At 38.6% G+C, this 23,229-nt stretch overlaps 1 protein-coding gene across 15 annotated transcripts in view; it reads right to left on the bottom strand.

The window, feature by feature from the left end:
- The window catches only part of BPTF (bromodomain PHD finger transcription factor), a 58,848-nt gene that overhangs the window by 15,839 nt on the left and 19,780 nt on the right, over positions 1–23,229 (bottom strand). For 5 of the 15 annotated variants that reach the window (XM_054221224.1, XM_054221221.1, XM_054221229.1 and 2 more), the window contains exons 3-24: positions 21,602–21,825; positions 20,824–21,021; positions 20,084–20,272; positions 17,246–17,419; positions 16,951–17,126; positions 15,334–15,689; positions 14,916–15,047; positions 14,251–14,380; positions 13,353–13,488; positions 12,412–12,630; positions 9,694–12,112; positions 9,339–9,463; positions 9,012–9,140; positions 8,565–8,715; positions 7,641–7,764; positions 5,934–6,186; positions 5,343–5,504; positions 4,218–4,366; positions 3,728–3,851; positions 2,987–3,207; positions 1,542–1,764; positions 424–1,310 (exon numbers count right to left, since the gene is read on the bottom strand). In XM_054221224.1, coding sequence (XP_054077199.1) covers positions 424–1,310; positions 1,542–1,764; positions 2,987–3,207; positions 3,728–3,851; positions 4,218–4,366; positions 5,343–5,504; positions 5,934–6,186; positions 7,641–7,764; positions 8,565–8,715; positions 9,012–9,140; positions 9,339–9,463; positions 9,694–12,112; positions 12,412–12,630; positions 13,353–13,488; positions 14,251–14,380; positions 14,916–15,047; positions 15,334–15,689; positions 16,951–17,126; positions 17,246–17,419; positions 20,084–20,272; positions 20,824–21,021; positions 21,602–21,825 — 6,901 coding nt within the window. The remainder of the gene's footprint in view (positions 1–423; positions 1,311–1,541; positions 1,765–2,986; positions 3,208–3,727; positions 3,852–4,217; positions 4,367–5,342; positions 5,505–5,933; positions 6,187–7,640; positions 7,765–8,564; positions 8,716–9,011; positions 9,141–9,338; positions 9,464–9,693; positions 12,113–12,411; positions 12,631–13,352; positions 13,489–14,250; positions 14,381–14,915; positions 15,048–15,333; positions 15,690–16,950; positions 17,127–17,245; positions 17,420–20,083; positions 20,273–20,823; positions 21,022–21,601; positions 21,826–23,229) is intronic. The other 10 variants (XM_054221232.1, XM_054221233.1, XM_054221236.1 and 7 more) reach the window with 7 other exon arrangements.

Raw genomic sequence — 23,229 nt, 5'->3', positions numbered from 1 at the left:
TAAGAGACTATTATATATATATATATTTTTTTTTAAGCCCCGCAGCCATCCAACAGCATTACATTTCAGATACCTCTTTGAAACCTCAGTTTCCTACAGCAGGCAATGGAAGTACATGTGTTGTGAACATCAGCTCTCCTGTCTACAACCTAGCCTTCCTGAACTGAGAATAAAGACGTACTGTCCCAGCAGCTAGTGGAAAGTCAAATGAAGGTGCCAGAAGACTGCAAACATGGTACAATCGACCTGATGTGCTGAATTAACCTAGAATAGTTAATTAAATTGCCAAAAGCAATCGTGCACTAACTTTGAAAGAATCAAATTAACTGCCTATCAAATGTATTAACATTGTTAACAAGAACAGGCATTTAAAATGAGATTTGTTTCATTAATGAAGTTTTCATTTCCTTCTGTTAACTTTACCTGTTTCTGGATAATGTCACTTTGATTAGAAGCCTGAAGGGTGTGCTCACGTTTAATTTCTATCTGTTGCTGCTTTTTCTTCTGTTGCTGCTCCCTGAGCTGCTGAACTCTCTGCAGCTGCTCCTGAACACTAGCTGCTTGAACTGTCACCACATTCTGAATCTGGTGAGCCTGTACTGGGCTACTTTGTTGGATCTGAATAGGTAACTGAAGCTTGATCTGCTGGGGCACACTGCCTTGTTGGGCTTGTATCTGAGCCACAACATGTGACTGAAGCTGAGAGAGAACTTGGACTTGTTGCTGAAGCTGAGGCACTGCAATAACTTTTGTTGGAGGCTGCTGAAGTTGCAGCTGAGGACGAGTTGGGGATTGCACAGGAACCTGATTTAAACTTTGAGTAGTTGGAAGGGTTGAGACCGAAGTCTGAACCTGAGGCTGTGATTGCTGCAGCTGAGCTTGAATTTGTATGGGAGCATGGGGCTGCATCTGAATCTGTTGTTGGGTTGTAGTCTGCACCTGAGCTGGTTGCTGAGGCTGGGCTTGGGACTGGCCTTGTGGAAGGACTGCAGTCTGCGGCTGACTCTGGACTTGCACTGGAGATTGCCCTTGAGCCTGGGGCTGTGCTGGAGACTGAACTGGAGATTTAGACGATTGTGCTTCAGGTGTGACTGGAGAGTCAACCGTCGCCGGAGTCTGAGGTTCAGGCTGGGCCTGGGTTTCGGGCTGCAGAGCCGGCTGCGGTGCCTGCGGCTGGGCCAGCGGCACGGGCTGAGCGCCCTGGTTCTGCGCTTGGGGCTGCGCTTGCTGCTGACCCTGAGGCTGCGGCTGAACCGGCGGCAGCACCGATGTTGGCTGTGCCTGTAGAGCTGGCTTCTGTTCCCCTGTAGCTGTGAAGGATAAAAACAGGTATTCCATTCATTTCAGATGACACGTCTGCGAGCCTTACTAATTTGAACCTTTTAGATCTACTGCAAAGCTCTATGCAGAAACTCAAGAGATTTCTAAGCTTATAATACGCTTCCAACAAATTTACTGTAACAAGAGACCATCTCCAACTCCATAAAAACTCCCGTGCAACCTAAATTGAAGATTTTTCTGCTGAGGAGAACAAAGCTTACCCGTGGTTGAAGTAGAAACTGTTGTTGTAGTTGTGCTAGCTGTAGTAGCAGCTGCTGGTAGTGGGGTGAAAAGAAATCTCTGAATTGTACCATTTGGCATAGCTGCTTGCATAAGCTGTTGTCCTGGACCAGGTATTACCGTCACACCCTGAGGGATTAATTGTAATTGACCAGTAGTTTGACCTTGTCCCTGAATTACCACAGTTAATCCTTGACTGCCACCCTAAAAAAAAAAGTTAATATTGATGTATTAGTGAGACATTTCTTAGACATACTTTGGTGAAAATCGGGAGAATTAGGGTTTTGGATTTCAGAATTCAATACTTTTACCACATACATAGCATGTGAGATCACGAAATACTAAAATACTTTTGACAATACTGTCATCAACAGATTACTGGGTTGGAATTAGTTACACATATTTTCATCCAAATATCGACAAGAACTCTAGCCAGAAAGCAGCTACAATGGAACACCTTTGTTCCTAGAATTTACAAGCAATACAGAGCATGAATAATTGTAGACACACTATTAATTACTTTCTCAAGAACCCCAACAGTTTGTGTAAAAGTTCTCGGCACTGAAAATATTTCCTAACCATGTATCAGATCCTGCCCAAGGGTGAGCTTTCACGACTGACTGTTCGGTCTGCAATGTATTGTGAATTTCTGTTGCTTAAGCTAACACTCAGGCAGCTCGCGACACCACTCAGCTCAGCGATGGAGAAGGCAGGGTATGCTCCCAACACCTGCATCGCAGAACTTCACGTTTTGTGAACCCATCGAATAGAATAAGGTCCCTACAAAAAACCTTCTGAATCTTTTGGTGTAGAAGTGAACTCTCTTGTTCCACACAGAACAATCTTATCCGGCAACAAGTAGACTATATATTACAATAATTTATACATATTATTTATAATTTGAAGAGTAGCTATTGTGGTAACTCACAGAAGTCTGTTTTTACCCTATGGCTTGACTCTAAACTTATTTTTTGCCAACAGACCTTCATGATCTGAGCAGAAGCTGTAAGAACTTTTTCCTCCTCCGGCTCCACCTACTGTAATTTTTCCTCTGAGACTCTGGATAACATGAAAACTAAATCTTTGCATAAAATCAAATGACAAGGAATGAACATTATGTTCTGAATCTCTACAAAATACAAAATAATTATGTTCCTTACTGCTATTAATGCAAAGAATTTTCCATTGTGCTAAACTTTCCTGATGCTAGTTATATTACTAGGGAATACAATAGGAAGAGATATTTAAGACTTTACATATAGTGTTTAAGCTTCTTTCAGTCTGTTATTATGCCATCGGTCATCCCAAATGAAGGCTGAAACAAATTTATGAGCAGATACACTACACTGCTGAAATCCAAAGGCTCGCTAAGATGTATCAGAACTATTAGCACATTTTCATGCCCAGAGGATGTAAAATATTTTACCTGGCCTTGTGTTAGTTGCGTGAGTTGGGCCATAGTAAGCTTCACTTGTCCCTGCTGAGGGCGAGGGGGCTGCGGTGTGGTTTGTGGCTGTATCTGAGGCGGTGTGCCAGGACTTGTGACCATCTTCTGTCCAGCACTGGAAGAAGCTGTGCTGGTACTAGAGACTGCTGTTGAGACAGGCTGACCCCTGATGATTTGCGTCACCACTTGCTGTGTCTGACCTGTAAGAGAATAATTTGTGGTAAGAAATGTGTTTCCAACATTTTAACCATTAGCACAGCAAACCTCCCAGTCACCAACGACTCGCGGTAGCGTACAACCAGGTAAGTGAAGCAAACACTGCAGTTTGCACGTAAGTTTTCTTTACAAACCATTTGTCTGTGTGGTTGACTAAAAATGTCTGCAAAATGTTTTCCATTTTAATTCAATTCACATACTTACAGAGTACTTCAAACACTTAGCTTGCCTTTTAAAAAAAAAAAAAAAGGCTTTCTCAATGCACAATTATTCTAAACTTTTATTTTTGTTTTCAAACGAATGGACGTAAAGATCCTGGTGTCAATGATGAACAACACTGACAAAGCCTGCAACCAACACATTCAAAAGCCAGAAAAGGCACTTAATAGAAGTCAAGCATCAAAATGAGGTATTTTTGCATTGGGACACACGATTCAGAAAGTATTTATGAAGAAACAAACCATGGATTTCACACTGGAAATTTAAATATTAAAATGAACCTACTGGCTGGAAGAATACCTTGTTGCACCACTAGAGGTGTTCGAATGATGGTCTTTCCAAGCGTTGACTGCTGAAGGGGTGTCCGTATTACTGTCATACCGGGGCGGAGCGGTGTCCCTTGCACTACCTACATACACCAGAATGGAGTGCAGATGTAAACTTGTGAAAAAAGCTGCTGGGATATGGCCCTGATGTGGTTTTATATATTATTATTTTTTTTAATTTTAATATAGTAAGAAATGGCAAGATACAAGCAGATCCAGTATTTTTTCATCCATGCCCACACTGCCAAGGCTTACCAAGCTCTAAACTATTAATTTTTCCAATCGGAGAGAATTGTTGTACCTCCTTGGAATAAAGGATCCATAAACGCTATTGCTGAGATGAGCCAAAAACATTGAGAAGTGACTAGACAGAACTTTTAATATCTGCCAATAACTTAAAAGATATGCACCCACATTTTTTGCATTAAATAATCAGAAAACCGTCTTACTTGTGAAGTGCTCGTTGTTCCTAACGTCCCTGTGGTATTTGGCCTAATCGTTACGGTTGCGGTCCTTGGCTGGAATGAAGTAAATGTTTGACTTGCACCTGTAGTTGATGGAATGATACCCAATACCTTCTGCTGAACTTGAACAACACCTAATTAAAGAAAAATTGAGAATTCATTAATGACTTAAATTGCCAGCAAAAGAAGTAAATGCAACTCCAGGGTGGCATTTAGAAATCAGTCTCCAGGTTTCTAGAACACCTTTGAGTCTTTCAACATTTCTCGGGAGAACCTTTGTCATATTGTAAAAAGAGGCAGCACTGGACTTTGTCGATAGTCCTACTACATTTTAAGTTAGGAAACAGGTGTTTTAGAAAAGACTGAGGAAAGAGTGAATCTTGACAAAGATCAGTTTGATGGTAACAGCAAGTAAGTCCTCGCATTGACAGGGCGCCACAATTAGTATTATACAACCATTAAAAGCTATAATCTGATTAATTTAAAACGTAGGAGACCAGTTTAAACACCTTTCACCTACAACCTTGTGGTGCTGAAGAAAATGGGTAATGCTTTTCCTGTCACCTAAGAAATTTCAATACAAAACTAGTAGCCTTCGTGACTTCCTCAGATGCTAAGTATAACGGAGACAGAGAATTGAGCTTTTCTGTTCAATACACATTCACAAATCTCAAAGTATTAAGTCCTCTTCTTGAGGCAAGAAATAAAAATCACTAATCTTAGTTCGGAGCCAAACTGTTGCTCATCAGTGAAGAGCAGATGCAAGCATTAATAACTAAGAACAGCAGCTTTTTTTTTGTGAAGAAAGTTGTTTTATTGATGTATAATTTAGACAACGAAAAAAACAGCATGCTTCATTCCACACCGTTAAAAATAAAACCTCTAATTTTGCACTATGAAATGCAGACTAATTTATAGGCAAAAAAACTTGCATTTTTTCCCCTACGGACACAAATATGCAATACAGGGGGAACAAGCTCTAGAAACTTGTACATACATAAATATTTCTTCCCCCTTCAAGTCACAGTTTACTTCACTGGGAAAATAGCGTCAATGGAGAATTAATCAGCAAGCTGCAATACATTTTTAATTCCGTTCCCTTTCCCCTACCTCCTTGAGTTGATGGCACATTGACGGCAACAATCTTGCTGTTTGCAGGGAGTGGCAGCTTAGTTATCACTTTCCCTGCCATCGTTACTGGACTGCCTGAGATCTGGAAGGTCTGCCCTGTGCTGGCAATGGTTGTGGCTGAAGTGGCGGCTGTGCTAGTGGCTATTGAGGTACACAGAACAGTCAGTTTTAGAGCAGAGTAGTTAGTCAATGAAATGACTATTTTCAAGTACGAAACAGCAAACTACAAGATTATTTTTACAATCGTTTTTGAATGTGTCATGCTTTCTCTGGTAAAGACTCTTTTTTGGAAACAGTATGTTTATGACATGACAGCATAGCTGTCAATGATTACTAGTACAACAACGGTCAGTAATAGACGAGCCAGGTCAGAAATAAGACTACCTAGCAAGTCTGAACAAAGAAAAACCAGACAGGTATTATCTCAGAAGTGTCCTGCCGACTTAGCACGAGAGTTAAGAGCAAAGATAACAAGAAATGTAATAATGGTATATATTCTGGAGAAGGCGTAGGTGCTGTGATGGAGTTCATCCCATTTACATGTTCTTTCCATGACAAGTGGCTACTTACCTGTTGAAGATTGGCCTTGTTTAACCCAAGTAGCAAAAGTCTGATGGAAATTCTTATTCTGTTGGAATGTTACTGTAGCTGGAGAGCCCACTTTTGTAGTAAGTACTACTTTGGTTCCAGTGGGGACCGGGCCTGCTAAAGGGCCCACCACAACCTTCTGTGGTGCTGAGACAGTGGTTGCCGTGCTGCTGGCCGTAGTGACCGCGGGGGCCACCCCGGCTGCAGGGATCTGCTTCTGCTGTTCCAGCCGTTTCTGCAGAATTTAAAAAAAAAAAAAATTAAGGAAAGGGATGATTAGCATTTTCAGATTTTGTAAAATAAATGCTGTCTCTTTTCAGTACTGAAAAATAAAGGACTCTGGTAGGATTTCAGTCCAAGTTGTAAAGGACTGAAGAACAGGCTGTGCATGCCCTACAGCACAAGAGTCCCTGACCTGCAGAACAACAGCTCTGCTGATAGTACACAGCCAGAAATTCTCCTTCATAGTATCTTTAAAATCCTCAGCTTACGTTAATTTCACTGGGCTCTTTACTGTAAAGAAAACTTAATAATTAGTCTCAGATTAATCTGAAAGGTTAAAAAACTTTGAAAAATACCCATCTATATTTGTCTTTGACCATGTGCATACAGCCTGCATCTATGTCAATCAGCAGTACACCGTCATTAACATCAAGTTTATTACTACCATTCCTAAGTTTAGAGCTGCCTGAGCTGAGATCCTGCCAGTTACAGAAAAAATAGAGTGCATCACTCTACTTCACCATTAAGAAAGTAATTTTAGAAATTATTCTTTTAACTGTAAATCCAGTTTGAAGCTCGCTTAAAAAAAAAAAATTAGATTCAAAATACCTTACCTTACCCTGCAACTTTCTGTGCTGTAATTGTCAAGAAGTTACATTTAATTTAGAGCCACTTTGCGATGGGATAGTATCAGTAAGCTCTTTTAAATTCCAACTAATCTAACATTCTTCCTTATGTTAGTGGAATTATCTCTTTATTTACTGATTTAAAATTCAGTGTTTGGTTAGCATTATACTGCTGTAATGCCCACAAATGAGAAACACTCATTCACTAGTAATGTATTTTCTTCAGTGAAGATGAAATGAAAAAGGAGTAAGTTGGAAAAAAGCACAATTCTTAATAACGTATGTGAAATATCAACATGGCACTGGGTTTCCCAATTTTAATTGCACACATTTATATATACACGTACACACACTTACAGCTATACATACATACATACATATATATATTTTTTAAAAGTTATCAAGGGGCTTTATTGAGACAACTTTGGATAGGATAAAAATCAAAAGATTCAATCTGATTGAAGTATGAAGAACAAATGCAGCTGTATTCCCAAGGCAGCTATACACCAAGGCAGCTCTCCATTACAGCACAGAACACTGTTGACCTTACCTGGAGATTGGGGCTTCTCAGCCTTTTAAAATGGAAGCAAACTAAACCTTTTTCAAGTGTTATAAATTAGATGAAAAAAAAAAAAATATCCAAAACAAGTCTTTGCCTTAACCCCGTTTCAAAATAATGAATGTACACAGTGGGAGCAGCATCGTTTGATGGCTTAGTTTGCACAAGAAGTGGAACCTATTTGAAAAATGGTGGAAGATAAACTTTGTTTTTTGTGTTTTAATGGACGTGGACTACCAGTGCATGGTTGCTGACAGGTGGGACTACCAATAGCTCCCCCACCTGCTGGGCAGCCAATCGTTGGTGTTTTAGTTGAGCCTCCAATTGGGCCTTGAACTCCTCTGCCTTCTTCTGTTCACTAACCTTAGCCTGTTGTTCAACTGCCTGTGCCTTTTCCTTCTCCACCCTGCCAAAGACACAACCGAGAGTAAGTTATACCATCACATAAAATCCAACCATCAAACTGGATTTCATTTTATCCAGTTTAATTGCTCTTACAAGAACAAACGTCAAGACTGAAGATCACTAAAAAGCTGGTCACGGCTTTAAAAGTATTTTGAAATAAACTATTGAAGTTGCATGCAACCTCCCTGAAATACTCTGATGTTAAACTACTGCAACACCTTACAGGCAACTATTAATCAAAACTGGAATTTATAATTACATCTGAGACTGCAAACAATCCATGTAATACCATTAGTTTTAAACAATTCTTTCTGAGACTCAAAAATGTTGTTCCCACTCTAAGCATGCAATACTGAAGATATTAATTTTATGACTTGAATATCCTCAGGCTGCATTTACCTTTACTTTGCTTGCATACATTTGTTTTCTTTGTATTCTAGAAGTATTTAAACACATAGCGTTTGAAGTCACGCGAAAAGTAGCCTAAAGGTTTTCCATGCATTACAGTAACAGCCTTTTAGCACACAACGATTAGTTCATAAGCATGGAAAAATTAATATAATATTAGTTCTAACAAATCTGCAAGATTTGCGTAAGTTTGTTTTGGTACCAGCAAATAGTTTAGCTTTGCAACTTTAAGCTTGACTATCATTATTATCAAAAGGCACAGTAAAAAAGCAACACAGATCAGCTTTAACTGACCGCAGCTACTGAGCTTTTGTTCTCTACTGGGAACTTTTATTTAACATACACACACAAATGAAAACTGCTTTCTTTAAAAGCTCATTTGAGTTGGTTTACCTTTCAGCAAATGCCCTGATCTCCCATAGCTCCAATTCCTCCTCTGCTACCCAACTTTCAATTATAACAGGGCCCGTTTGCTTGGGTGTTTCTGGCCTTTTTGGCCTTAGTGCACTTGATCGCAGTCCCTTCCTCTGCGGCGTTGGAGTTTCTTTAGAGAACAGTCAAAACACACACATTAAGCTCAATCATAAAACAAAATTAAAAGTGTAAAACAAGATTCAGTGTCTTTTTCAGCCTCATTTTATCAACAGGAAGGCCTTTCAGCTTCAGGTAAATCACATCAGTTAGTTAAATGCACCATTTGTTTCCCGTAGGCGAATGAATAGTTCATGTCAAGCTATATTTGCTCCCTTGATGGTCTGAATTAACGTAAAGATCCAGTTGCCTCCATTTCTGCAGGAACCTATGGGAAGGGGGAGGAAAAAAAGGTACAAACAAACATACCTTTCGGAGCCTCTGGTACACCAATGGGACAAATAATTTTTCTTATACAGTACTCTGACCGGATGCCATATGGACCAACATCTCTTCGCTTGATTATTTCTGTTGTTGTAATTTCAGTTTCAGTTGTTTCTACAACAAATTAGTCCCAATATGTTAATAACAAAAAACAAATAAAAGCTAAACCTCCAATCAACCCAATACACTCCGGGTAGAGAAACGGCAACTAATAAAAACTGTTGACTAAAATAATTCAAATGCCATAGCTAACGTCAAGCCTTTACAGAAACGCTTTGCATTAAGAAACCCAGAAATTTACAGAAATAATACCTGTACGTGTAGTTCCTCCCCCAGGTGGAGCTTTTGCTGCCATATCATCCCATTTGAGACATGCCCACAACAATCGCAACATAAGGCTCACTCCAGCCAATGATCTTACTGTTTGAAGTCGGTACCTAACAACAGAGTATTAATTGTTTTTAAATCAAAACGTATTCAAAATACCTAACCAAACCAACGGGACAAAGGTTTTCCACTCTACCTTTATTGAAGACTATAGAAAATTATTGAATAACAAACAGCAAAATTTGCATGTTTGGGCACAAATATGTATACCACTTGTATTTTAAAATTCAATTAATTTCATCGCATCCTAAACTTTTCTTCAAAAACACAAAGTATGTACCTCCAAGTGATCCCAAAAGTTGGCCTTGGGGATGGATATGGCCAGATATCCAAGGCAGGCTTTGCATTGTAATTGAAATAGGGAACTTCTCTGATCCCTCCTTTTCTGGCCAGCTTTTTCAAGTCATCATTGGGTAAAACAAATATGCTTTTTTTACTGCTTTTGGTAACAAATTTTCTGTAAGATGGTAAGGCAGTTCCAGAACGAGTTTTTTTGGGTCTTGCAAATTTCATCAACTTCACTTTGTCTTTTGTAGAATATTCTTTGCTGACGGTCATGGAAGTCACCAAGGTGCCTTCTGGAGTGGTCAGTGAATCGGTTACTGTTGTTGTGACCACTGTTTTACTACGCTCTTGTACAGAAATGACGTCAGCGTTACTGTCTGTAGCTGGAGTGGTAAGCTTCGTTACAGTAGTGGTGGTGGTTACAGTGGATATGGCACAGTTTTCTGTAGATGATACTACTGTTGTTTTCTCATCATTAGAAGCTAGAGTCTCTGCAACTTTAAACACAGTTTTGGATTCTGTAGACACAGTTGATGTTGTGGTAGTCACTTCAGTAATAACAGTTTTTACTTTACTTTCTCCGTTGATATTTTCCATTTTATATGTCTGTACACCGTTCTGATCAGCAAAGTCACTACTCAAGCTAGATTCCTCGCATGAGGTTACAGGTGATGGAGCGACTTTCTTATCCTCAGTTACTTCCGTTTCCATAGATTCTGTTTCACTATTCAGGTTATTTTCTTTACAGAGAGTATGCGTTGGTGTGGAAGCAGAGCCCACAAAGGCAGATCTCTCAGGAGAAAGCTGTTTTTCTTCAGTTTTCTGCACGTACTTGGGAACTTCATCTGGTGGCTGAGGACTCTCTCCAGATTCAAACTCAGGTGAACTCTGCAGACGTGACTTGGGGTCCATGTTATTTTTGTCCTTTGTGTCCTCTGTCATGATGTCACCATTCATGAATGGTTTTACTGAAGATTCCTTAAAAGTTAATGGTTTTATTTCATGTTCTGGAATGGATTTATTAATATTATTAACTTTTGGTTCAATATCACCCCCTGCCTTAGTTTCACAGGTATCCTTAACTAAGCGGTCATCATTTGATAATACTTTAATGTCATTGTCTTTTCCGTTCATTTGAAATGCTGATTTTTCTTTTTCTCTCTCAGTTTCTTCATCTTTATTATTCTTTTTGTCAGTAACACTGTTTAGATTTGTCTGATCAAGATATTTGTTTATGGTACCTGTCTCCACTTGCAGTTCCTGACCTTTCTTTTGACCATTAGCCTCAGTTAGTTTAGAGCTCCGTAAATCCTCATCAACTTCTACCTCATCGATGTGTTCCGGCGTTTGACTTTCAAGGTTTCTTTCAGAAATCAGCTCTTTTTTAAATGGTTCTAGATCTTTACTAACTGATTTTTGGTGAAATATAGTCTTATTTTCAGATTTACTTTCAGTCTTTCCTGGAGCAATTTCCTCCTCCATTTCACTTTCTTGAGAGGATGTTGGTTCAATATGGCTTTTTATCACACAGTTGTTTTCTGGATCTTTGCTCTGCTGTTCAGAATTCCCTTCTGAATCTGTGCTTTCAAGAGTGGCCAGAGCATCTTTTCTACAGCTGCTTTCAGTAGTCACTGGCTCCAAGTTTTCACGTTCACGCTGAGCCGCTCTGGTAACAGGTAGTTTTTCTTGCAAAGGTATTTCACTTGTTCCTGAAACATCCCATTTGCTTCTACCTTCTGCATTTGTTTGTTTCAAGCCATCCACAAAGGAACTCTCAGGCTGCCCAAGAACCTCTTGTCCTTGACACTTATCAGCAGTCATAGGTTCAGGATTGTCTTTACTATCATTCTGAACGGAGCTTTCACCATCGGAGGACCGAGGTGAGTCTTCATCCAGCAGCCGGCCTTCTCTCTTTGACAACCTGTTTGTCAAAGGCAAAGAGGGTTCATCTAGCTCACCACTCTTGGTACAAGCGATGCTGCCCATCGCCAAGCAGTCCTGTTCTGCATCTTCGGTTTGGGTCTTATCTGAAACACCGGTTTGATCTTGAGAAGACACGTTGAACTGGCTTCCTTCTTTTACTTTTCTCATTTGCAGCTCATTTATGTTTTTCTGGGGGCTTACAGATCGAATGCCTACTGTTTTAGCACTAGCCTCCAGCTTCATCCTTTCCAGACGTTGTTTTTCTTCCAGTGTAAACTGTTTTATTCGCCTCTCAAGTAGTCCATCTAATTTTGATGATTTTACTTTCCTTTTGTAGCAAGTCCTTAAATGAAATCCCTCGCTGACATTGATTATATCCAGCTTACAATCACTATCCTCATCTTTTACGGGGGATTCAATTTTCACATCGTCTACATCCATAGGTTCTTCCTTGATGACTTTATCATTTTCACCATCGATTTCTTTTTCAGCTGTGAAGAAGAAATAACTCTGAATCAGTAAGCTCCCCTGACAATGAATACCAAACTGTATTTTTACATTAAGTACTAAGAAACAAGCGGACCTTTTAGCATATTAATAGATTTCAAGAAAAAGGAAACAAAAACGTCAGACATTACTACAAGGGATTGTAAGCAATCATTTAACTGAGACATTTAAAATGTCTTGACAGAACCTGTTACAGGGTTTTTCAACAGTTATTTCTGAGGTCCTATGCTTTTACATATCTATGTAACGAGTAGCTAGTTTTATAATAACTTAAGCATATCACCTTTGTCTTTTGCATGATCTAGATTTTCAGAAATTGTATCAACTTCTACTTTTTCTTCATGCGACTTTTCTTCTTTCACTTCTTTCTCCAAGGTTTCTGAAACATCTGCTTTGTCTTTTGCTTGCAGATCACTAGAATCCTTTGTTCTGTCCTTCTCTGGTTTTACCTTAATTGGACCTTTTCGTTTATCCAAGTTGCATTTTTCATCTTCACTCTTTGCTATTAACAAATTAATTAAACGGTTACAATTATTCAGAATATTTTTCATACTCTGATACACTTTAATGTATGTTAGTTTACCTCTCAGATCATTCACACATCATTACTGAAATTCAGTAACAGAATTAAGTATACAATTGTAACATCACAGATTAAGCTTAGTGCAATACTGAATAATAATAAAATATCTAAAAGCCCACCAGAGATAAAATGTTTCATTTAAATTATTTTTTCAGGAGCCCATGTTCAGCTTTTCTTTAAAACACACAAACAAGAACCCAAATAAAAACGCAACCAAACCAACCAAACAAAAACAAACAAACACCCCAAACCACCAAAATCCCCACCCATTTTTCAGGAAACTAAATACCACTTTCTGAAAACCCAGCCTTTTAAGAGCATATTAATTCAGACTGCGAAAACTCACTAATAATTTGTAATAATTTTGATTTCTACAGTTAAGCCAGAATGGACATTAGTATTCAAGCAACTGTGCTTAACACTGTAGTGGCTATTCATTGCAATGCAGAAAGCGAGACAAATCGAATCTAACAATCACGCAGACAACACTGGAAGCAGCAGCATCCATTTCGTGCTTAGTCCGGTTAAAAGCAACAGGGAAAGTCTACGTAACAAACATCACATGCAAATAATTAACTGAATAAGCAATAAAAAGCCGCATGTTAGTAACTACAAAAAATGTAAGCAATGCAGACACTTACTTGGTAGCAACTTTCTGTAATTCGTGTTAGTATTTCCAGGCAGTTTGGGCATAAACCTGTGGACATGTGTTTTACTAATCCAGCTCCAGCCACCATATCCCGTTACTCTATATTCCTCTCCTTTTTGCTTCCAAACCTGTTAAATATTTTAAAAATAGTAGTTTTAATGGTGCTATTTACTGCATTATTAATGTATGTATTGATTTAAGAACCTAAAATGATTTAAAAAACCCCAAACCAAGAAACTTCAATTCACAGACTTTTTCGAGCAAGTGGAATTACATCTGTGAAATAACATACTATCCCAAATTAAAGATATATCTGCTGATAATTGATTCTATTATAGTAACATCTAAAAGCTGTGTAACTATGAGAATCTATTTACCTAAAAGCTGAAAGATTATACAAGTTTCTTGAATCAACCTGTATTTGTTACAACAAATAAATTTAGAGCAAAGAAACACTCCAAAAAAGTATTTAATATCTACTGTAGGAGAACAGAGAGGTTTCTACAGTAGTTCTCATCGTATTATATACCTTCCAAAATAAAGGCTAGCTTTTTTGGGGGGGAAGCAGGGATGGGAGGGGAGCACTGACGAGGGACAGACAGACAGCCAAGATTCCAGTAACCATCTAGAACCCTTCCATGAGGAACGGCTGCATTTTGCAGACAAACCCCTGTCAACTCAGGCAGTGTCACTGAGAGCATAATGCACGTCAACTTTAGTTCAGACCAAGATTATGTGCTGGAATACGTGGGCATGGTTCCTGCTCCAATGGCAGAGAGTAACGCAATGACATTAAAATTTTAAGTTTAAAATGAAAACAGAAAAAGAGTATGAAACCAACAATTTCTGTTTGGTTTTTTTTTTGTTCTTCACACAAAAGAAAACCTTACCTGATGTTTGACAGGAAATGTGTATTTCACCCATGTAGCTTGCTGCATTGTTTCTTCTTCTTCTTGTTTTCTCTCCTTTTTTTTCACTTTCTCCTTTTCTTCTCTTTCTATTGCTGTCATTCTGCGTAATCTAATACATACAGATTTAAGTACATTTAAGTACAGGATCTTGTAAGAAGTCAAAGAGCCACATATACTTCCCCTTTGAACAATTTTAAACATCTGAAGTTAAGAGGAAGGCCCAATGTCAGGTTATCTGTATCACTTGCAATAGGAACGCTGCTTTTTTTGGCTGTTCCAGTAAGGCAAACACCGCTGCCTGCCACTGGGTCTAACATCAGACACATTTAGTTTCGGCTTCTATGACACAACAAGAGACAAAAGACGGGACTCGGCTGAACTGAGTGTGTTGAAATTTGCTTTCCTAGTCTCCCAAAATTGAGACTGTGGCTCACAGAAAGAAAACCAACTTGCTTCGCAGGAGCAATGACATTATAAAAATCTTGTTGAGTATTTTCAGTGTTTCTGGTTGAGAAAAAACACTTCAGGTGCTGAATTGACTGACTAAATTTAAACATAATTCTTACAGGCTTAGAGGAACTAGTAATTGTAAAACAAAGTAAAGTTCTCATATTCAAAAAGATCGTTATGCTTATTTATTTTACCTAGTGTGCCCCAACGATTCCCGCCAGATTGGCAGCATGACAACTGGTTTAATTGCACATTCCAATATAGCCAGCGCTAGTGCAAATTCTCTAGGTTTGCTGCACATCTGAACAGCCTTAATCCAGTTAGACCTAAATTGGAAAAGAGACAAAAACCTGAAACATATACATGCACTAATACAACATAGATTTAATGGTAGGATAAAACCTCCTATATTTTAATACTTTATTCAAATGTGCAATCCTTTTCGCCGTCCATCACAAAACACAAACGTGTTATCTTATATCTTAATATATTGAAGCACACAGTGCTTGGAAATCACTGATTTTGAAAAAAAACAAAGACCACTGCTTATTAATACAGTTAACAAAATTACAAGTAAAACAAGAAAATATATATTTTCATGTATTAATTTACCTGTGGGAAGCCCAGTTAGGGTGAAGGAATGACGCCGGGATATTGTTTTCTAGCTGAATAATAGTTAGCCTCAAGGTGGATATGGTGAGAACTTTGGACCCATGTACAGACCCGTTCCATTTGAACTCTCCAGCAGGAGTCAGACAGAATTTGTGCGAGAGATGCCGTCTCTTGTCATGGTCTTCCCTGTGCTGGTGCTTGTTCAATGCAAATGAATTAGTGGCATACTGATTATGATAAACACGATACTTCCCCTCTTGCCCTAATTTGAAATAATTGTTGATATTTCCTTTCATCACGACTTCCTTCTTTGTGTTCATTCGGGAGACTTCACCTTGAGAGTTGACCACCAGAACCTTGGGAAAGAAAAACTGATTTTAAAGATTCACTTAAGTTTCAAATATTTCTATTTACTTACTTATGATTTAGGCTTCAACTGTCTACATATAGAATACAAAAAAATACCTTGCATCAGTTTGTAGAAGCAAATAACTGTTTACCTGATATACTCTATATAGGTACTTCATCCCTGATTCTAGATAGAGTCAAGATATTCCCAAAGATCAACTTTAACATTAAACAACCCATCATCCAGGCTCCTCGGGACGTCAAACAGGAACCCTGTTTGCTGGTCTGAATTATGCTCATTGAGGGAGACAGCTGTGGGAAAATAGCTTCACTAAACTTAAGTAAGCTTTCTGTGAAACCCCTCCTGGGTAAATCACAGAATTCATACACGTAGCTAAGCAAACAAACATCTTTGACTTTGAAAACACGGCATGGATAACATCACTGGTCTAATTACTCATAACTGAGTTCCAAATTTGAGAGGTTTATGAATGAATATGCTAAATGCTAACTTACAAGGCAAACCAGTTAACAAAAATAAAATTAATACACCAAACAATATGCAGACAACTAACTGCAAAGAACTCCTTAAACACTTCTTAAATACCCAGAGAAACTGGGCTACTTAAAAAAACACCAAACAACACCAAACAACAAAACCACACCACAAAACAAAGCACCAAAAACCCAACAAACAACCTATAGCCATACAAACGATGCACAAAAACTGTATCCCAACTGGCAGACGTTTAAGAGAGAGATTTCACTTTTGTCTACATCAAGCAGTGCTACAATTTTGCAATGATTGCCTTTAAATGGGCATGGTGTGCCAGTACAGATTGTTAGGAACTGGAAGTGTGGCTATTGCCTAGGTATTCAAACAACAATCAAACACAAACCACTGCAAAGTTGTAGTTTTGGCACACCAGTTCTGAGGAATTTGAAGACAGAAGTGGGACAAAATGCATATAACTTATTACTGGCTATACAGTAAACAATTCTCTAACTTTTATGACCAGTGCGGTGAAGCGCACGGGGTCACTCTCAAGCCACTCTGTTGGCAGCAACTCAGAGATCAACTGCAACGGAGAAGGAGGAAAAAAGGTTCCTGCGATACCGCACTTCCACCATTTCCTAATTTGTTTTTACTCTTTTTTTTTTTAAAGTACCTCCACAGTCTGCCAAAATAACTTCTGTTATTTTTAAGAAGATTATCAGTTTTTTAAAACAGTTTTCACACTTGTTGAGTTTTCCAAGATGTGCACAAACCTCTCTGCCTTCTTTATATAATTTATTTGCTTCGTGTGCTGCAGCAGCAACCTGCTGGCTTTTCATCTGGCTCAACTTGCTATCTGGATTTCGTAATCTTGTGAGCATTCGCGTCGAACCTGGCGTGCCTTTTCCTGCGCCTGGAGAATCACTTCTTTCACCATTAGATTTCTCTCCTGCCCAGGAAAAACAGGCTTTTAAAACAAACTTAAAAATTGGAAGTTTTCTACTGATGTATGCGAGTTATAAAATAAAAAGAAGCATAAAATGAAAGTCAGGACGCTATTATTATTACCTATGTCTTCTGAAGTCTGGGATCCCCTCTCTGCATTTTCAGCATCATCAGGCGTCTTAATGGAGTCATTCTGCCCCGCGCCCAGCTCGCTCCCGTTGCTGTTTTCAACATCTGGCTGCAGAGGCGCAGCAGATGCACTGCTACTGGTGCTAGGGATCATCTGACCAGTTTCTTCTACAAAAGAACAACTTCATTTTTAGTTTTTCTTTTAAATTGGATCAATGCAATTTTTTCTAGCTTTAAATTTTTCATCAAAAAAAAAAAAGGAGTCAGATGAACATCTTTTGCTGGACTGGAGAGAAATACCCATAAAATATTGATTTCCTCCAGAGCACTGTATCCATGAAAGTATTTTTTGTTCCGTTTCAAGCAGTTTCAACTTTTACAGCTCTGAAGAACTGAAATTCCTATTTGGATGAAATACGAATGTATTTTAAACACAAGACAATTTTTTCTATAGATGCACACACAGAGAACCCTCTAACTGAGACTTTGTTTTGCAGATTTCATGAAATTTGGTATTCCTGCAGCTTCTATGATTTTATTTCTTTCAATTTTCTTGTGCTTTAGCTGTTCCTCAAAGCATACACCTTTCAGTTCCCCTCCAGTTTTCCACCGAGTCTTTGATTGTGTGAACTGTGATTCAGCACATTAATTCTGAGGAATCCCACAGATTTCAGTTCAGTTGGCACCACTCTGTATCTTAACTCCTCCTCTGAGAACTTAAAATATCAGCCTCCTTCTTACAATCTGATGGGACTAGACGGTGCTTCAAGCTCAGTAGGGCAACCACGTTCTTGGTCCTCAGTTGGCCTTGTTGCCATCTGCCTGACAGCTGTGGACATCATTGCCACGGCATACTGCCCGAGTTTGATCTTCTGACTAAAGCACCAGCAAACTGCAGCTACCTAGAAATAAATCACTCAGCTTCCCAGTAAGAACAAGCCACAATCTCTCAAAACAACATTGTCTTGGTTTTGTGCACAAGAGACGGCTTAGTTGTTTAAAAAATGCAAGATTTTTTTCCGTTTCTAGAATTCTTCCAAAACATCAGGGACTCTGTTGTTATTAAGAAACGTGACAGAACAAAACGTCCTTTTTGTGACATATTCACTCCTAGCAGAAAGACAATTAGATAAATATTCTGGGATTCTTAGAAGATCCCTAACCCGAATGTGTCTTGATTTCTGGCTCTGCCAAGTGGGTGGCCACCACCCTTCGATCCATTTCCCTTTTTAGTAAGAGGAAAATCAGAACCACTCATGGTGCCTGCTGTTCGGACGGGAAGCACCCAAACAAGACTCTTAGTAACAGACTCATACCCACACTGCGTTTAACAAGGATGGTGACAGACGTTCTCGTCTAGCTTTGCGTTTTACTCTTATTTTCCCCCTCTCTGGGGGCAGCTGCCTCACCGCTGCTGGTTCAGTATCTCTCCCTCCCTCCCTCCGAAATAAGTCTCAAACTGAAATTTCATAACAGGAACAGAAATACCACTCTGACTACAGTAAGTTAGACTTGAGGAAGAACCCTCTGCGTACACACACTCTCCTACAAAAAAAGCCCACTACTGTGAAAACAAACTAGAAGCTTTGGAAGGAGAAAACTACCTGTGAAAGTATAATAAAGAAATAATGAAAGTGAATCTTTAAAATACAGGTCGAACCCACAAATGTGCCTGGAACAAAGTTATAGGATGTGTATCTTTTCCATTAAACCTCTATACAGTTATTTTAACTTCAAAATGGAATAAAAAAATATGACAACAGGCAAAAAAATTTGGTTAAATATCTAAAATGTGTGCTTTTTGTCCCAAGCACTAGGACATTTTCTGCATTAAAAAAGTGCATTACAAGGCTTCCAGATTAGGGATTAATCTTAACTTTCATTTTCTCCTCCTGTTAACAAAGTTCATTACAAGGTCTGGATGCATTCGCATCTGCAAGTTCAAGGAGCGCATCTGTATCTGAATGCAGAACTATTTCCGTAGGAGAGAAACGTTTACTAACATTTTTTAAAACACAAAAGACTGAGTATGGCTACATCACAGATTAGAGTATTTTTACATTTTTAAGAACAGAAAATAAAATTCTGATTATTTTAACAGTATTCAGATGTTTAGAACAACATCTGGTTATGTAGTAAAGCTTGTTAATAGGATATAATTCTAAATGTAATAGAGTATCATTCTAAAATGCCACACTGATAATTTACATTACACCTAATCAAGTACCATTTATTCTTAAATCTAAAATTTGGGTGGTTTTTTCATTAGTGTATATTACTACTTTTGAATCACTGTCATGGCAGAACAAAACACGTTAAAATACAACAAGAGCCCCTGTGCTTACAATTCTGAAATCTGTTTAAAATTCCTAGCATGGCAATTTTAATCTTGACATTTCAGTGCAACGGTTTACTCACGTGAACGAAAATACTTTGTTTGTTAGTAATTTATACAGTAAATGAGAGGTTAAAATAATAAACAAGCCAGCAGCAAATTAGGATTTGAAATAAACTTTGATAGGATGCTAATGATCATTATGGATCACTATGGAAAAATAAAATATACAGAAAATAGAACATAAAAAGCTTAGCCATAGTCATCTTTGGAAGGCATGGAAACAAATGCTAATGTCACGGAGGACCACGAATTTCAAGCACTAGTTGCAAGAAAATTAACTTTGAAATGTTAATGACAACGTAGCAGTAAAGGATGGCACTGCAAGCAAACAGCATGAGTGATATGCGCTGTGAATGGTTTTAGTGGACAAACCGGATAGAAAACTTAACAGATTCCCCAAATTACAGAGGCATCGGTAACAGTGCCTTCTGTACCTGAGAGTTCCTGAGGGAGCTCTGATGCCACCTTCTTCTCTGCCACGTTGTTGCTATCAAAGGTTTCTGACTGACACCCCATTGCGTTCTTCCCTTCAGAGCAACTAGTCTCTCCTGCAGAAGGATTTGTGTTGCTGTCATCAGTGCTTGATGTCACAGAGTTACTTTTATCCCCAACGACTGTTGCCTCTACAGTAAAATGCACAACAAAACTTTAGGGATATTCTTTAGTATGTTTCAGGATGTCGTTTGGCATCATCCATAGAAAGCAACTTCAGCAGCTTTGTTTGTTTGATAACGCTGAAAAACAACAAGCTTTCTCCTTTCCTCTTTTTTTTCTCTTTCTTTTTCTCTTTTTTTTTTTTCTGCGAGATAGTATTGTCTCAGACTCAAAGAACACACTAATTCTGATGACGAAAACAATGTTAAAAATGATGTAATATTGCTTATTACAAATGTGTTGATCACAACCTGTAAGTGCCACCTGTACCTCAAGCCAAGGTATCGACAAGCTAGCTGTATTTAACTTGAAAAGTAGGAAAATTGTTGAAATTACTTAATAATTGAAACATACAACCACAAAGAAACTGAGAAATATCACCTATTACTTAAAAAAATAACTTAGAGAATCATTAAAAAAAAATAAATACCCCATTAACACTTAAAGAAATGTGAGGATCTTAACTAAAAATTCCCTTTACTTAAATGAAGTTGTTAAAGCACAGTCATAGTTTCTTTACCTTCTGTTTTCACTTTTTCCGCATCTTCCTCAGTGGATGTCTGCTCAATTTTATCTTGGTCTCCAGATTCTTCCTTGCCCCTCTCAGCATCCGTCTGGTCATTATCAACATCACTTTTGGCCTTTTCTTCATCATCTGCTGTGTTTTTGTCTTCCACTATTTCTCCTTTTCTTGCTCTGATAACGTCCAAAATTTCATCTACAATAGAACGTATGTTGCCATCAATAAACAACACACCACCACCTACAGAGCCACTGAGCAGAAATAACATGACATAAATACTACTTTTCGATGAGATAAAAGATAACATCCAACTTCTTACTACTTTTCCCCACTTGGAAGAAACAATTCCAAAGATCTAATTATTGATTGCTCAGTTATGCATTTATATAGTGATGACTTAAATCCACTTTTAAACCTGAGTATCTAATCTTCACATATTCCCTAGAACCGAAGTTCAAACCTTCACAGATTTGTATTGCTATTTATTGCTGCAAGTTAGATAAATTAAGCTGGTGGGGAACTGCAGAGGAGACATGCATTATTCCACACTTTCCATAATATTGGTGCAAATATTAGAGCTCCAATACTTTTGCCACTCCACGTCTCATTGGAATACATGAAACAGTGCTGCAAGTAGTCAGCACTACACAGCCATGCTGGTACACCTGCGTGGAAATTCTCCATCAACTTCTATAAACTTCTTATAATAAAATACATATACACTGGTATTTGATCTAAGTGCAACATCTATTCCCATTAAACAAAATATTCTTACCATTTGCTGCAGAAAGGAAAGACTTGTTGTTGCCCCTTGCTTTATTAGTCAGGTCTTCTGTCACATCCATGTGCCGATGAATTTCCTCACGCATCTCTTCCAGAGTTTTACATAGGTCAGCTTCCCAGTAATCTTTGTCTAGGCATTCAACTAACTCTGCCAGCTGTATCTTTGTGCTATAGTACCAGATTTTCTTATCTTTCTCACTTTCTGAATCTTCCTCTCTGTAAGAGTATAAAAAAAAATTAAAAATATCTGGATAAATGACAAAAATTAGTATCAGCCTACTTTTTTGTAGAAAACTATTAAATGCCAATACCTGAATGTGAATAAACAAATCACACGAGGACACTTACATACACCCAGTTCAGTACCCAAATACTCCTTTCTTGCTTTCCTCCCTTTTTTTCATCCCCTCAGAAGTTCTCATGACAACTTCCTCGGGAAAACTTTTGAAGAATCTCCTTAAAACTGGTTTGTCCAATCTGGCAACAGGGTTTATTCTCATTATGTTTACCATTAGTGTAACTAGTAATCTACTAAGTCTCACACAATTTGCAATGAGAGAGGGTATGGCTCCAGAATCCATAAAGGTTAGTGTTTCTGACTGCATTTTCAGGAAATAGTGCTTAGGAAATTCAAAGTGTAGAATGTCACTTTCATAAAGTAGTTTATATTAGTATCCCTACGGCATTCACCTGTGAGCGGGTCAGTAGGGGACAACAGAGTCACAATACGATCCTATGAAAAGATCAAGGGTTTTCCACACTTTTTTATCTGGGGTACTCCATAACACCACAAGCCGAGACAAAACTACTGAAGGACCAGAGTGACAAAAGCATCTCAACAGGGCCACCAGACCCACGTGAACTCCATAAATGTCTCGGGTAACAGGCTCTCCCAGAGGGCTGGAGAGCGTAAGGAGGACGCTCCAAGCGGTTCCGCAGAAGGCTGCTTGACTTCAGCTTGGCTTGTTGGGTCCTGGTAAGCAGCAGCCACTGGATCCAGGCTGGCTGTAGGCAGGACCATGCATTTCTGCAACATCGTACGAGGTGACACAACGGTTTATCAGCCTGGCCTCCACAGGTGGAAGAGGAGATAAACTACTGCTACACTTGCACTACCTGTAAAAGCATTACAGGCCTCTGGCCCACTAATACTTCTGAACGAAATTCTCAATAGGAATGGAAAACTGATTGTCATTTCCCAGGTCTGCCCTTGTAAGGTTTCTTTTGTGTTCCTCTCGACTGGCTGCCTCCACATGGCTGATACGTTAAAGATGGTAAAAACTGGCCTCAGATATTCAGAAAGCCAAACCACCATTAAGGCAACCTGATCATCATCTATCTACTGTTTTCCACGTTCTGTTTATGAAACAACTGTAATATCCGCAACTTAATCAGAATACTACTAAACCAAGGTGGGTATGAAGTATATAATGGCAACATTACTCAAATTCAACTGCTAATTTATCACAACCATTACTACAAAACAGACTTTGGTTTTTATGATAGAACCAATTGCAAAGAAATACTATAATTTGTCTCAAAGGCCTTTGCTCATAAAAAGCAACTAATTCTACTTTACCCATTTACTCCTCTAGGCTACCAGTAACTTTCCATTAGTTT

This window comes from Rissa tridactyla, chromosome 15 (assembly GCF_028500815.1).
Source record: "Rissa tridactyla isolate bRisTri1 chromosome 15, bRisTri1.patW.cur.20221130, whole genome shotgun sequence".
NCBI lineage: Eukaryota > Metazoa > Chordata > Aves > Charadriiformes > Laridae > Rissa > Rissa tridactyla.
The sequence above is the reverse complement of the archived record's forward strand: the minus strand, read 5'-3'. Positions and strand labels throughout refer to the sequence as shown.